General features: G+C 41.3%; 1 protein-coding gene and 1 long non-coding RNA gene across 2 annotated transcripts in view; one reads left to right on the top strand and one right to left on the bottom strand.

Moving 5' to 3' along the window:
- Nucleotides 1-184: 184 nt before the first annotated feature.
- LOC309649315 (uncharacterized protein) lies at nucleotides 185-4,199 on the top strand. Its single transcript, XM_082439241.1, has one exon. The coding sequence runs from the start codon at nucleotides 1,970-1,972 to the stop codon at nucleotides 2,438-2,440; it is 471 nt and encodes a 156-aa protein (XP_082295367.1). The 5' UTR covers nucleotides 185-1,969; the 3' UTR covers nucleotides 2,441-4,199.
- A 1,664-nt stretch (nucleotides 4,200-5,863) lies between these two features.
- Nucleotides 5,864-13,270, bottom strand: part of LOC309649333 — a 30,245-nt gene continuing 22,838 nt past the window's right edge. The window contains exon 5 of the long non-coding RNA XR_014257025.1: nucleotides 5,864-12,717. This is a non-coding gene — a long non-coding RNA (uncharacterized lncRNA). The remainder of the gene's footprint in view (nucleotides 12,718-13,270) is intronic.

The following is a 13,270-nucleotide window of genomic DNA, read 5'->3' as shown; positions in this document are numbered from 1 at the left end:
CTTTCTAATTACTTAGTAGTAAATGCTCATTCTTATGGGATCCTAACTAAGAGCCTAAACATCTTTACAGATTCTTTTGACTGGAATATTTTATTTTTTAATTTTTAAAAAGTTTTTATTGAAATATAGTTGATTCACAATGTTGTGTTGGTTTCAGGTGTATTGCAAAGTGATTCAGTCTCATCTTTATAGATTTTTAAAAAATACTTGTTATTATCTATCACCCACACAAAGCAAAAACTGTTAAGACAGTGTTTGGTTCAGATGATGGACTAAGTCTAAACTGATCAATACTTATCGATACACTGCCCTCTTAAGAATTTGTAGAAAGTAGACAGCTAGCAGCTAAGCCCTTTCTTGTGTGCGGCGTAAGCTATAATAATACCAGGTGTATCACTCTAGGTTCTGGAGTTCTTTTCATCTCATACCTCAGCCAGAGGACCTCGGTTATAATACGATTGGTGCTCTTCAGCTCTTCCTGGTCACCGCCCCTAACAAGAAAAGTTGTTTCCCCCAATCTTTGCAGGATTCCCCAGATCTAGTTTGTGTATCAGAATCACCTGTTAAAGATGTGTTTTGCCATGCCCTACCTCAGATCTGCTGGAAATGGAATCTCCCAGGAGAGGCTGGGATTCTGCATGTTTATCACTTGACTCTGTGTAACTCTTCCACAGCCAGCCTGACAATGGTACACCCTGCCCTGGGCAGCAGCACTCTTTGCCTTCTTGCTCCAAGGCAGGTGACTTTTCAGCACATGCCAAGTATCTAAGCACTTACTCCTGACACAGGTGCTGTCCTCAGGTTGGAAGGAATAGGAAGGTCTATGTATGTCTGGAACTCCGTGAACCTCTGGGTCCTGACCTTCCAAACATTTCGCTTTATTCAATTCTGAGAGATACCATTACTTCATCTTTCCTTTTGTCCCCTCGCCCACTTTTGACATGGTCCTCACTTCACAAAGCTCCCTTGATGTCAGATGGGAATTCTCCCACTCCATTCCGCTGAGTAGCTCTTGGGCTGCACCACCACCTGAGATGCTTGAGTAGGCACCTTTGCCAGCTGGGTCTTTGATGTTAATTTATATGGGCTTTAAAGGAGTGAATTTATTCTAATACCTAAACCCAAGCCACTCTAGACCCTCCTCGAGAGCCTAGAATCTCCCAGGCAAATGCTTCTTGCCTCTCCAAACCTTCCAAAACTATGAAAATTTCCCCAACGTTGAAAATAAGGCCAGGGCAGTAGGTAAGGGTGCAAACAGAGTGAAGAGGGCCAGTGAGGGGGAGAGACAGTGATAGACTCGACCATCTCTGATTTCCCCTCTGAAATTTCAGCCTCTACCTGAATTGTCTTAAAGTTAGCAACTTCCTTAGGAACCATCTCTGTGGGATGCTGGAGTACAGAGCTGCTTGCTTTTCCATCTCTAAAAGAGTCACCCATCCCAAGACAAGGGAAGAGACTAGCCACATGGAAATCTCAGGATCTTATTTAAGATCTACTTTAAAACAGCTTTAAATTTCCTATATTCCAAGTCCTAAGTCAGATGAGGTCCAGACAGCTAGTAGCCATCCTCTTGAAAGACAGCCTATACACTACCTTATATAGGAGCCACCGGTAGCTATTTAGACTTAAATAACTTAAAATTAAAATAAAATTCAGTTCTTCAGTTGCATTAGCCATCTTTCAAGTACTCAGTAGCAACGTGTGGCTAGTGGCTACTGTACTAGACAGCACAGATATAAATCATTTCCACCACTGCAAAAGTTCTACTGGACAGCTCTGGTCTAAATTAATTTCTATTTGTTTGTAGCATCTTATCCTTAACCTCAAATTGCACCCTGCCCAAAAAAGTTTAGAGAATATATAACAGTACTATAATGGCACTTTTATATAACATAAGACTGTGCAGTATAGAGTCATGCTATACAACCTCTAAAACTCTGACCTAGTCGCGCTTCCTCAGGCAGCAGCCATGGTGGGACAAGAGGATCCCGTGCGGCGGGAGATTTACCAGGACTGGGCGAGCCGGGAGTACACTGACGTCATCACCAGCAGCATCAAGAAAATCGCAGCCTTTCTCAACTCGTTTGATGTGTCTTGTCGTTCAAGACGCGCAACACTAAACGAGAAATTGACAGCTCTTGAACAGAGAGCTGTTCAAGAAGCGAGGGTGACAAACGGTGAGACCCTCACCTACAACTGTGCCATGCTGCTGCTGGGAAGCTGCTTTTACAGAACGAAAAGGCCTCGTGGGAAAGGCCCCAGCAGTCTTCAGCTCCTTCCTCTCTCCTTAAAGAACAACAGGGCTTATTCTTGTTTTTCTTTTTTTCAAAAATGTGGCCTTTGGGCTCTGCCATGTACACCCAGCAGTGTGATGTGGCGTGTGGGGAGGAGTCCAGGGGAACTCTCAGAAACAACATTAGGCACTTTACCTCTTCAGTAACACTTTGTACAACTACTTGTCAACACATTTGAGGCGCTAAGAGCCAAAAGCCTGGGACTCTGTCTGGGTCCTCCCCACCTCTCTCTCACTCTCTCTCTCTCTCTCAGCCTTTTGTTACAGCTCTCATGGCCTCTGCTTTGCTTCTATAAATAGCCTGTCTCCTCCCCAACTTTGGCCAGGGGTGGGAAGCAGTCCTGGCTGAGGAGCCCCGGTGAAGTGGCTGCCAGAGAATGTTGTTGCTAACCCACCAGTTTCTTGTCCTTTTGGGAGGGTCAAGGCCAGGCCTCCACTTGGCTTGAAAAGAGACATTTTCAGAGTTCTCTTCCTGTCACTTGGGGTGTCTTAACCTTTCATATTTCCCTAATAAACTCCTCAACTTTAAAATAAATAAATAAATAAATAAATAAAACTCTGACCCAGTGCTGAGCGAGATTTAGAGAGCAATGGAACATCTCCTATTGAAGTGTTCAGGTGGTTGGCACCAGAGTTCAAGGATGCGAGTGGCAGTACATTCAGTTATGAGACATGGGGAATTCGGGGAGCTGAGGACCCATGATGAGTATAGCGGACTGTGTCCTGCACAACAGCCTTTCCACTTTGGAGACATCTGTTCCAGCCCCCAACCCCCAACCCCCAAACTAGGAAGGCATTTGTTTGCCTCCCAAGCCTATTGAGCTGCATGGGATCTAAGGATGAGTTTGAACATAGATGAGGGATGAATTTGATCTAAATTTCTCAGGGCTAGTAATTAGGTTTGGGGAATGAGCTCTTTCATGTCTAGAGAAAACATAATGGCCTGAAATGCCTAATTGGGGGCTTCCCCAATGCAGGGGACACGGGTTCAAGCCCTGGTCCGGGAAGATCCCACATGCCGCAGAGCAACTAAGCTCGTGCGCCACAACTACTGAGACTGTGCTCTAGAGCCCACGAGCCACCACTACTGAGCCTGTGTGCCACAACTACTGAAGCCCACGCGCCTAGAGCCTGTGCTTTGCAACAAGAGAAGCCACCATGATGAGAAGCCTGTGCACCACAACGAAGAGTAGCCCCTGTTCGCCACAACTAGAGAAAGCCCGTGCACAGCAACGAAGACCCAACACAGCCAAAAATAAATAAATTAAAATAAATTAAAAAAGAACGTGGGCTCTAGAACTGGGTTGCCTGGGTGACTTTGCTATCACCAGTTGGGTGACCTCAGCAAGTCCCCTAACATCTCATGTCTCAGTTCCCTTACCTGTAGGGTGGGTAGAATAATAGTAGTACCAACTCCTTGGAGTTGCCAGGAGAACTAATGAGTTAATATACGGAACATGCTTAGAAAGCATCTGCTGCTCGCTACTGTTAGCTGTGAATATCTTGGTAACAACACTGGTCTCGGCTCTCAAGGACTGTCTTCCATAATTTCTGGTAACATCCTTATTAAGGTGATGTTTAATAGCAGATCACAAACCCTTTATGGCATTTCTGCTCATAATGATACCATTAGGAGATTGATAATTTTCTGATATTCTAGTTTCTCAATATCTGTAGTTCTCAACCAGAGGTGACTTTGCCCTGCAGTGGACATTTGGCAATGCCTAGAGACATTCTTGGTTGTCACGCTTTGGGAGGGGGGTGTCTCTGGAATCTACTGGGGAGGGGCCTGGAGTGCTGCCAAACCTACAATGTACAGGAAAGGCCTCCCTTAACTAATATATGATTAATATATGAAGGACAAAGAGCTAATGATTCAAATAAATTTCTCTTCCATCTTCATTCAGTTACATTCAATCTCACTCAAATGAGATTGAAAGCGTCTTGACTGGGGAGATGTCATAACCTGGGCTCTTTTGATACCCACTCAAGTCATCTCAAAGGGAGAAGTGGAGGAGACACTATAACAATACAGAACAGCACCACAGAAGCCTGATGAGAGGAAGTGAGTGCGGCCAGGCTTCCCGGTCACTCACTGGCCAATCTATGCCTTAACCGGTCTTTGCTTGCGCCCACCCTAATTCAGTTAGCTGTAGCTTGAAGAGAAGAGTTTAAAGGGGCAAAACATGGTCATTTAGGGCCTTGGGGAAGACGGGCAGACAAATGAAGCCATGAGCAGACACTGTGCCAGACAAATGAGTTGTCTAACATGTCTGAGAACAGAAGAATCATTGACAAACGTCAAAAAGTTCCATGGGCACCACAGAGTTTACATCACAGTTCCTCAACCTTTTTTTTATTATCACCCCCTCACCCTCAACAAGCCTTTTTAGACATTTTTTCCCTAATTGCACCTCTGCCATGAAATGTTAATACCACAAATACACTGCATGTCTGTTTTTGTATGGTGGCCCTTTGGAGGGTCACAAACCACCATAATATCTACTCTTTTTTTTTGGTCTCCCCAAAACTGCTTTTCACCCCCTTGGTAATTTTCACCTCCATTGGGAATGCATGCTTTAGACTACTGTCCCCAGTATTTTTTAAACTCCTTTCCCACCCAGCTCCTATCTTTTTTTCCTCAACATGTCTTTTCATTTGTCATCTCCCCAAATTATGTTCCTTGCTCTCACCAATGATAGCTGTACCTTGCTCATCAATAATTGAATGTGATTATGTACAATAACACATATAAGTGTAATCTGTAAACTGTAAAGACCATGAAAATGCTGGTTATTATTAGTAGTAAAATAATAATACAAGTAACTCTTGACTGCTATCCTCCCTGCCAGCCCTAATCCTAACCATATGGCATGGTCCAGCTTTCCTTGCCAATTTTCACTTTGGCTTCTTATGATTCTGGATGAACAATAAGGAAGCTAGTTTATGGTTTGTTTGTTTTTTAAGTTTATGACAAGAGTTGATAACAAATGGAATAGGAACATAAAATAGGTTCATAAAGAATGAGGTACGTTTCAGAAAAAGTTAGCCATTGCTCTACCCTAAATCAATGTGGACTTAAATGGCTAACTGCAGATAATTTAAACACGTTGAATGAAAAGAAATAAAGGCTCCTATTATTTTATGTAGTGGTAAGGTGAATGATTATCTGATCCATCATAAACCAAACTATGAGACCTTAGCAGATGCAACACACACACACACACACACACACACACACACACACACACACACACAGGCCATTCTAGATGCAAATAAACTTAAAAAAGTTGACTACACTAAATTTAACTGGGTTTTCAAATGTGAGACCCTCAGAACTTCAAATATGTTTATGTGCATATTAAGAAGGGATTAGAGTATATAGCAGTTCTCCCAAACTTCTTTGACCAAGGACATTTTCATCCTGTTAACATCTGTCAGTAGAATGTTTTGAGAAAGAGCAGTTGGAGAAATGCTGAATTGTCTTCAGCACTCATAACCCTGGACGTTCCCAACACTCTGGCTTCTCCTTGCCTTCTCCCAAGCCCAAGCAGGCAAATTCTGAATGGAGAAAATCACATGAGGGCAGCTTAGTTCACAGGCAGTTATAATCACCTCCATCAATTTATGATCACTTCAACACTCACCTGCAACCCTTTCCCCCTCTCCATAAGAACTTTCAGGTTTAGAAAGCCTTTCAAGATCTGTCCCTTGCATCCTTCTCTAAGAACTCCCTCTTAGACTCTACTTCCCCCATCTCAAATGTGAAGTTCTACCAATGTACCACATCTGGATCTTAGATCATGCTGCTTCTCCCACCTGGAATACCCTGTTCTGTCCCACCTTCAACTTCTCTGGCTCATTTTTTTGATCCCTCAGTTCTCAACTAAAACATATCCTCTGGAAGTTTTTTCTGGCTTGATCCTTAAGCCTCTGTTGAATGCCACTTTTACATGCTTTCTATTATAGCATTTATCACATTGTAATAAAACTGCCCAATTTATGTGTTCTTCGAGCTCTTTGAGGGCAGAGTCTATCTTATTCACTATGGTATAACCAATGCCTAGCACAGTTCCTAGCATCTAGTAGGCACACAATAAATATTTGTTTAATAAATGAAAGCTTGATCTCAGCCTCATTTTATGTAAAGGGATCAGTCTTTATGTAATACTTTTTAAAAGGCCAATCACAGAAACACAGTGACATATTTAAAGATTCAGATAAGAAATAACCAACATTTAAGAGTTTCCTGTCTGAGTGAAATAAGGGAAGTTGAATCTTAAAGCCAACAGCTCTGAAGTGCTGGTCAAGTGGGGTGGCAGGTGGGAGGGTGGATAAAGCAGAGATTCAAAAATTAAGTTGAACTGTATTTCTAATAGTGATACATATTATCATAGCAAGAGAAGCTGCCAATTATGCTGGTTGTCTAAAGAGCTGCATGTGTTCACAGGGTGTATGAACCAACCAACTGCTATCTGGAAGCAGTTGGCAAATACTTGCTTAGTGATTGCCCTCCAACTGTTTTTTAGGCAAATCTCCAAGCAGAAAGTTTATGACTTGTTTTTTTATTGCCTCTCCACCCTCATAATGGCAACATTTTGTTTAAGGAATGTCTTGGGGGAATAGGTCACCTTTGATTCTTTCTTTTCTTTCACTTTCCACAATCCTGTCCATCAGCAAATCCTGTTAGCTTGACTTCCAAAATGTACCCTGAATCAGACCATCTCCACTCACCATCTGCACTGCTACAATGTTCATCCAAACCAACCTCAAATTTCACCTGAACTGCTGCAAGAACCTCCTAACAGGCCTCTTCTTGCCCTGCCCTCATAGCTCACCTCCCATTTACTAACCAGAATGACCTATCTAAAGGGTAAATTAGATGCCAATTCTCTGCCTAAAGTCCTCCAGTAAATTATAGCCCAGGTGACTGTAAAAAGGAGAATGGATAAATAAGTTGGTAAATTCATATCATGCAATACTATTCAGTAATAATATTGAATAGTTGATACATGCAACATGGCTGCCTCTCAAAAGCATTAGGCTAAGTGAAAGAAGTTCTACATGAAAGAGTTCATACTATATGATTTCTTAATATGTACAGCTGTAGACCAGGAAAAAACTAATATACGGTAGAAAAAAATCATAACAGTGGTTGCCTCTGGGGGCGGGGAGGTGATGGTGACTGACGGGGAAGAGATATGGGGAACTTTGTTGGGTGATAGAAATGTTTCATATCCTGACAGGAGCTTGGGTTGCACAGGTGCATGAATCTATCAAAACTCAATGACTGTACACCTAAGATTTATGTACTTCATTGTATGCAAAATTTACCTCAAAAGAAAAAAAAAACTGCAAACAAATATTGAATTCTAGTTAATGATACACATGCGGGAGAATTTAGAAGTTACTGATGTCTGCAACTTACTTTGCATTGCATCCAAAAATACATCAGAGTGAATGATAGATAAATGGACAGATATGATACAACAATTATAACAAAATGTTAATGGTAGAATCTTAGTAAGGAGAATATGGGTATTCACTGTGAAATTCTTCCAACTTTGCTGTTTAGAATTTTTCATACTAAAAAGAGATGGGGAAATAAAACCCCTAAGGTGACCACACTTCTGGAATGGCAGCGTGAGAAGCTCATCTCCCCACTGAAACATTTAACTAGTGAAAATTATTTTTTTTTAAACCAACCATTTAAAATCTCTGGATATTGTCCCAAGAGTATACAGAAAATGGAGAAACATTTATTCAAGAAAGTTTAGTAAATCTTGATAAGAACAGTAAGAGTCTATGGTATTTGAGCCACTGTCTGATTCTATCTCCTCCCAGCTTACTGTGACATAAGTTCTACTTCAAGCAGGGAGGTCAAAGAAAATAGGACTCCCTTTCCCTTGAGCTCCTAGTTTAGGACTATGGTTTCACCCAAGGAAGGGCAAGTGGCCAGCATATCATCCCTCTTTCTGGCAGGGGCCTGGACTGGGACTCCCTTCCAAATCCCAGGTCCCACTCATAGGGTGGAAGCTTTACCTAGGCACAGAAAGCTGAGAATATTGGGTCCCAATTGCCCCCACCCCAGCTCACTCATAGATTCCATGCCAGGAGGGCAAGCCCAAAAGACTAGGGGCTGCCATCCACATCCAATGCCCCACTCGTGGAGCAACACAGGTTTATCACTTCAGAAGAAGTGGACCACAGTCCCTTCCCCTGCCCTACTCTAATGCAGTAGTACAGGCATTCTGTTGGAGGGTGGGGGAGAAGGAGGCCATAAGAACAGAGAGCTCAGACACTTCTCTGGTGGCACAGTGGTTAAGAATCCGCCTGCCAATGCAGGGGACATGGGTTCAATCCCTGGTCCAGGAAGATTCCACATGCCACGGAGCAACTAAGCCCGTGCCCCACAACGACTGAGCCTGCACTCTAGAGCCCGCGAGCCACAACTACTGAGCCCGCATGCCTAGAGCCCGTGCTCCACAACAAGAGAAGCCACTGCAATGAGAAGCCTGCGCACCACAACAAAGAGTAGCCCCTGCTCGCCACAACTAGAGAAAGCCCATGCGCAGCAACGAAGGCCCAGCGCAGCCAAAAATAAATAAATAAATAAATTAATTAATTAAAAAAAAAAAAAAAGAACAGAGAGCTCAGTAGCTCTCCCTAAGAGGACATACTTTATTAGGAAGACAATGTGGGGAAGTTCATGCATAAGGGTATTGTCAAAAACAATGGAGAGTTTGGTGGCAAACAGTTAAGAGGAGGCTTTTAGCTCCATTAAACTAGCAGCAACAAACAAAATAGTAGCCCAGCTAGAAGTTTAAGAGAGTAAACCAGGGAAAGAGACAGATAAGAAGGGCCCTTCTGAGCTCAGAGCAAGCCTCAAAGACTGCCCCCACAAAGGGGCCTGACTTTAGCTGGATCACACTGTGGAACAATTTTATGCCCCAGACTTTGCCAAAAACAACAGAGCAGTCAGCTAGCAATTACTGGAGGCTAAAGGCTGTGAGTGTTACAGTAGAATCAGATCACCTAGCAGCTTAACAGGGAGACCAGGGAAAGAGAGCACTGCTAAAACTACAATAATCCCTGGTGGTCAGAAGACTGTGCACATAGTCAAAGCTTCACTCTTTGAGGAGCAACATCAGAGACTACACACTGTGGATAAAATATTGATAGATTTCTGTGACCTAGTCCAGGCAAGTCACTGAAACAATAAATAAGAAAACAAGCCCCAGGTGAGAGAGGGATCAATATCCAGAGTTGCTACAATATATTATTGTAGCAATGTTCCATTTTCAACAAAAAAATTATGAGACATGCAAAGAAACAGGAAAGCGTGACCCATGACAAGAAGAAAAAAAAAATTAGGCAACAGAAACTGCTTTGGTGGGGGCCTAGATGTTGAACTTAACAAAAACTTCAAAGTCACTATTGTAAATATGTTCAAAGAACTAAAGGACACCATATTTATAAGGAATGAAAGGAAGGTATGTTGACAACATCTCATCCAACAGAGAATATCAATAAGGGAGTTAGAAAATGTTTTAAAAAAAAAACCAAATAAAAATGAAGACACAAAATACCAAAACTTATAGGATGGAGCTAAAACAGTGTTCAGAGGGAAATTTTTAGCTATAAATGCCAACGTTAAAAAAAAAAAAAAGAAAGAAAGATCTCAAATCAATAAACTAAATTTCCACCTTAAGTAACAGGGGGGGAAAAAGCAAACAAAACCCAGAGCAAGCAGAAAGAAGAAAACAATAAAAATTAGAGTGGAAATTATCGAAATAGAGAACGGGAGGGGAAAAAAATAAAACCTAATTTCATTCTTTGAAAAGATCAACAAAATTGACAAACTTTTAGCTAGACTGACCAAGAAGAGAGAAGACTAAAATCAGAAATGAAAGAGGGGACATTACTACTGACCTTACAGGAAAAAAAAGAATTATAAGAGAATACCATGAAGAAACATATGCCAACGAATTATATAACAAACGAAATGGACAAAGTCCTAGGAAGACACAAACTACCAGAATCAACTAAAGAAGAAACAGAAAGTCTGGAAAGGCCTATAACAAGTAAAGAGATTGGATTAGTAATTTAAAACTTCCCCCAAAGAAACTCCCAAGCCCAGATGACTTTACTGGTGAATTTCACGAAACACTTAAAGAATTAATATGAATCCTCTCAAACTCTTCCAAAATATAGGAGAGGAGGAAACACTTCTCAATTCGTTCTATGAAGCCAGTGTTACTCTGATACAAAAACCAGAAAGACATGTTACCAAAAAACCCTACATACCATTATCTCTTATGAATATGGACACAAAAGCCTCAACAAATACTAGTCAACTGAATGCAGTAGTATATAAAGAGAATTATACACCATAACCAAGTGGGAATTATCCTAGGAATGCAAGGTTGATTTTACATTGGAAAATCAATTAATTTAATGCACCACATTAATAGAATAAAGGACAAAAACCATTTCATCATCTCAATAGGTGCAAGAAAAAAAAAAAGCATTTGACGAAAATCCAAAAACATTTCATGATTAACAATACTCAGTAACCTAAGAATAGAAGGGAACTTCCTTAAACTGAAACAAAGAACATCTATAAAAAACCCACAGCTAATATCATAATGGTGAAGAAATGAATACTTTCCCCCACAAGACCAGGACCAAGACAAGGATGTCCATTCTCACCCTTTTATTCAATAATATATTGGAGATTCTATCCAGGGCAATTGAGCAAGAAAGAAATGGCATCCAGATTGAAAAGGAAGAAGTAAAATGATCTTTATTTGCAGATAACATTATCTTATATATAGAAGATCCTAAGGAATCCACTAAAAAAATATTAGAACTAATAAAGGAGTTTAGCAAGGTTGCAGGATACAAGATGAATAAACAAACACCAATTCTACTTCTACATACTAGCAAACAATCCAAAAATGAAATTCAAAAAACAATTTAATTTACAATAGCATCAAAAATAAAGTACTTAGTAATAAATTTAACAAAAGAAGTGTAAAACCTGTATATTGAAAAGTATAAAAAACTGTTGAAAGAAATAAAAAGATCTAAATGAATGGAAAAATATCCTATGTTCATAGATCAGAAGACTTAATACTGTTAAAAGGGTAATACTCCCCAAGCTGATCTACAGATTCAATGTAATCCCTATCAAAATCCCAGGTGGTTTTTTTTGCAGAAACTGACAAGCTGATACTAAAATACTGTGGGAAAAAACAAAGTTCTGATTTCAAAATTTACTACAGAGCTACAGAAATTAAGACAATGTAGGGACTTCCCTGGTGGCGCAGTGGTTAAGAATCCGCCTGCCAATGCAGGGGACACGGGTTCGAGCCCTGATCCAGAAAGATCTCACGTGCCACAGAGCAAATAAGCCCGTGCACCACAACTACTGAGCCTGTGCTCTAGAGCCCATAAGCCACAACTACTGCAGCCCGTGTGCCTAGAGCCTGTGCTCCGCAACAAAGAGAAGCCACCGCAGTGAGAAGCACACGCACCGCAACAAAGAGTAGCCCCCGCTCACCGCAACTAGAGAAAGCCCGCGCACAGCATCGAAGACCCAACACAGCCGAAAAATAAATAAATAAATTTATAAAAAAAAAAAAAAGACAATGTAGTAGTATGAAGACAAATAGATCAATGGAATAGATCAATCAGTCTACGCACAAATGGTCAAATGATCTTTGAAAGGGTGCCAAGACGACTCAATGAGGAAAGAATAGTGTTTTTGTTTTTTAATAAATTTATTTATATTTATTTATTTTTGGCTGCGTTGGGTCTTCGATGCTGTGCGTGGGCTTTCTCTAGCTGTGGCGAGAGGGGGCTACTCTTCGTTGTGGTGCGTGTGCTTCTCACTGCGGGGGCTTCTCTTGTTGCAGGGCACGGGCTCTAGGCGGACTTCAGTAGTTGTGGCTTGCGGGCTCTAGAGCGCAGGCTCAGTAGTTGTGGTGCATGGGCTTAGTTGCTCTGTGGCATGTGGGATCTTCCTGGACCAGGGCTCGAACCCACGTCCCCTGCACTGGCAGGCGGATTCTGAATCACTGTGCCACCAGGGAAGTCCAAGGAAAGAATAGTTTTTTCAACAAATGGTGCTAGGACAATTTGATATCCATATGTAAAAGAATGCAGTTGGACCTCTACCTCACACCATATACAAAAATTAACTATGATCTATTATCATAGGCCTCTTATGTAAGAGCTAAGACTATAAAACTCTGAGAAGAAAACATAGAAGTAAGTCTTCATGACTCTTGGTTAGGCAGTGGTTTCTAGGGTATGCCATTGAAAGCACATGCAACTAAAGAAAAAAGAGATGTCGAACTTAATTAAAATTAAAAACTTTTGTGTTTCAAAGGACACCATCAAGAAACTGAAAAGACAACCTGCAGAATGGGAGAAAATATGTGCAAATCATATATCTGATAAGGAACTTGTATCTGGAATATATGAAGAACTGTTACACTTCAACAATAAAAAGATAAATAACCTAATTTAAATGTATATATGTGTAACTGAATCACTTTGCTGTACATGTGAAACTAACACAACACTGTAAATCAACTATACTTCAATTTAAATAAATAAAAATTATACAGTGCTGTATGTCAATTATATCTTAATAAAACTGTAAAAAAAACAGTAAATAAAAAAACACGGGCTTCCCTGGTGGCGCAGTGGTTGAGAGTCTGCCTGCCAATGCAGGGGACACGGGTTCGAGCCCTGGTCTGGGAAGATCCCACATGCCGCGGAGCTACTGGGCCCGTGAGCCACAACTACTGAGCCTGCGCGTCTGGAGCCTGTGCTCCACAACAAGAGAGGCCGCGATAGTGAGAGGCCCATGCATTGCGATGAAGAGTGGCCCCCGCTCGCCGCAACTAGAGAAAGCCCTCGCACAGAAACGAAGACCCAACACAGCCATAAAAAAAAAAAAAAAAG

Source organism: Balaenoptera physalus (assembly GCF_965194825.1).
Source record: "Balaenoptera physalus genome assembly, chromosome: 19".
Classification (NCBI taxonomy): Eukaryota; Metazoa; Chordata; class Mammalia; order Artiodactyla; family Balaenopteridae; genus Balaenoptera; species Balaenoptera physalus.
This window is presented reverse-complemented; position numbering and strand designations above follow the sequence as displayed.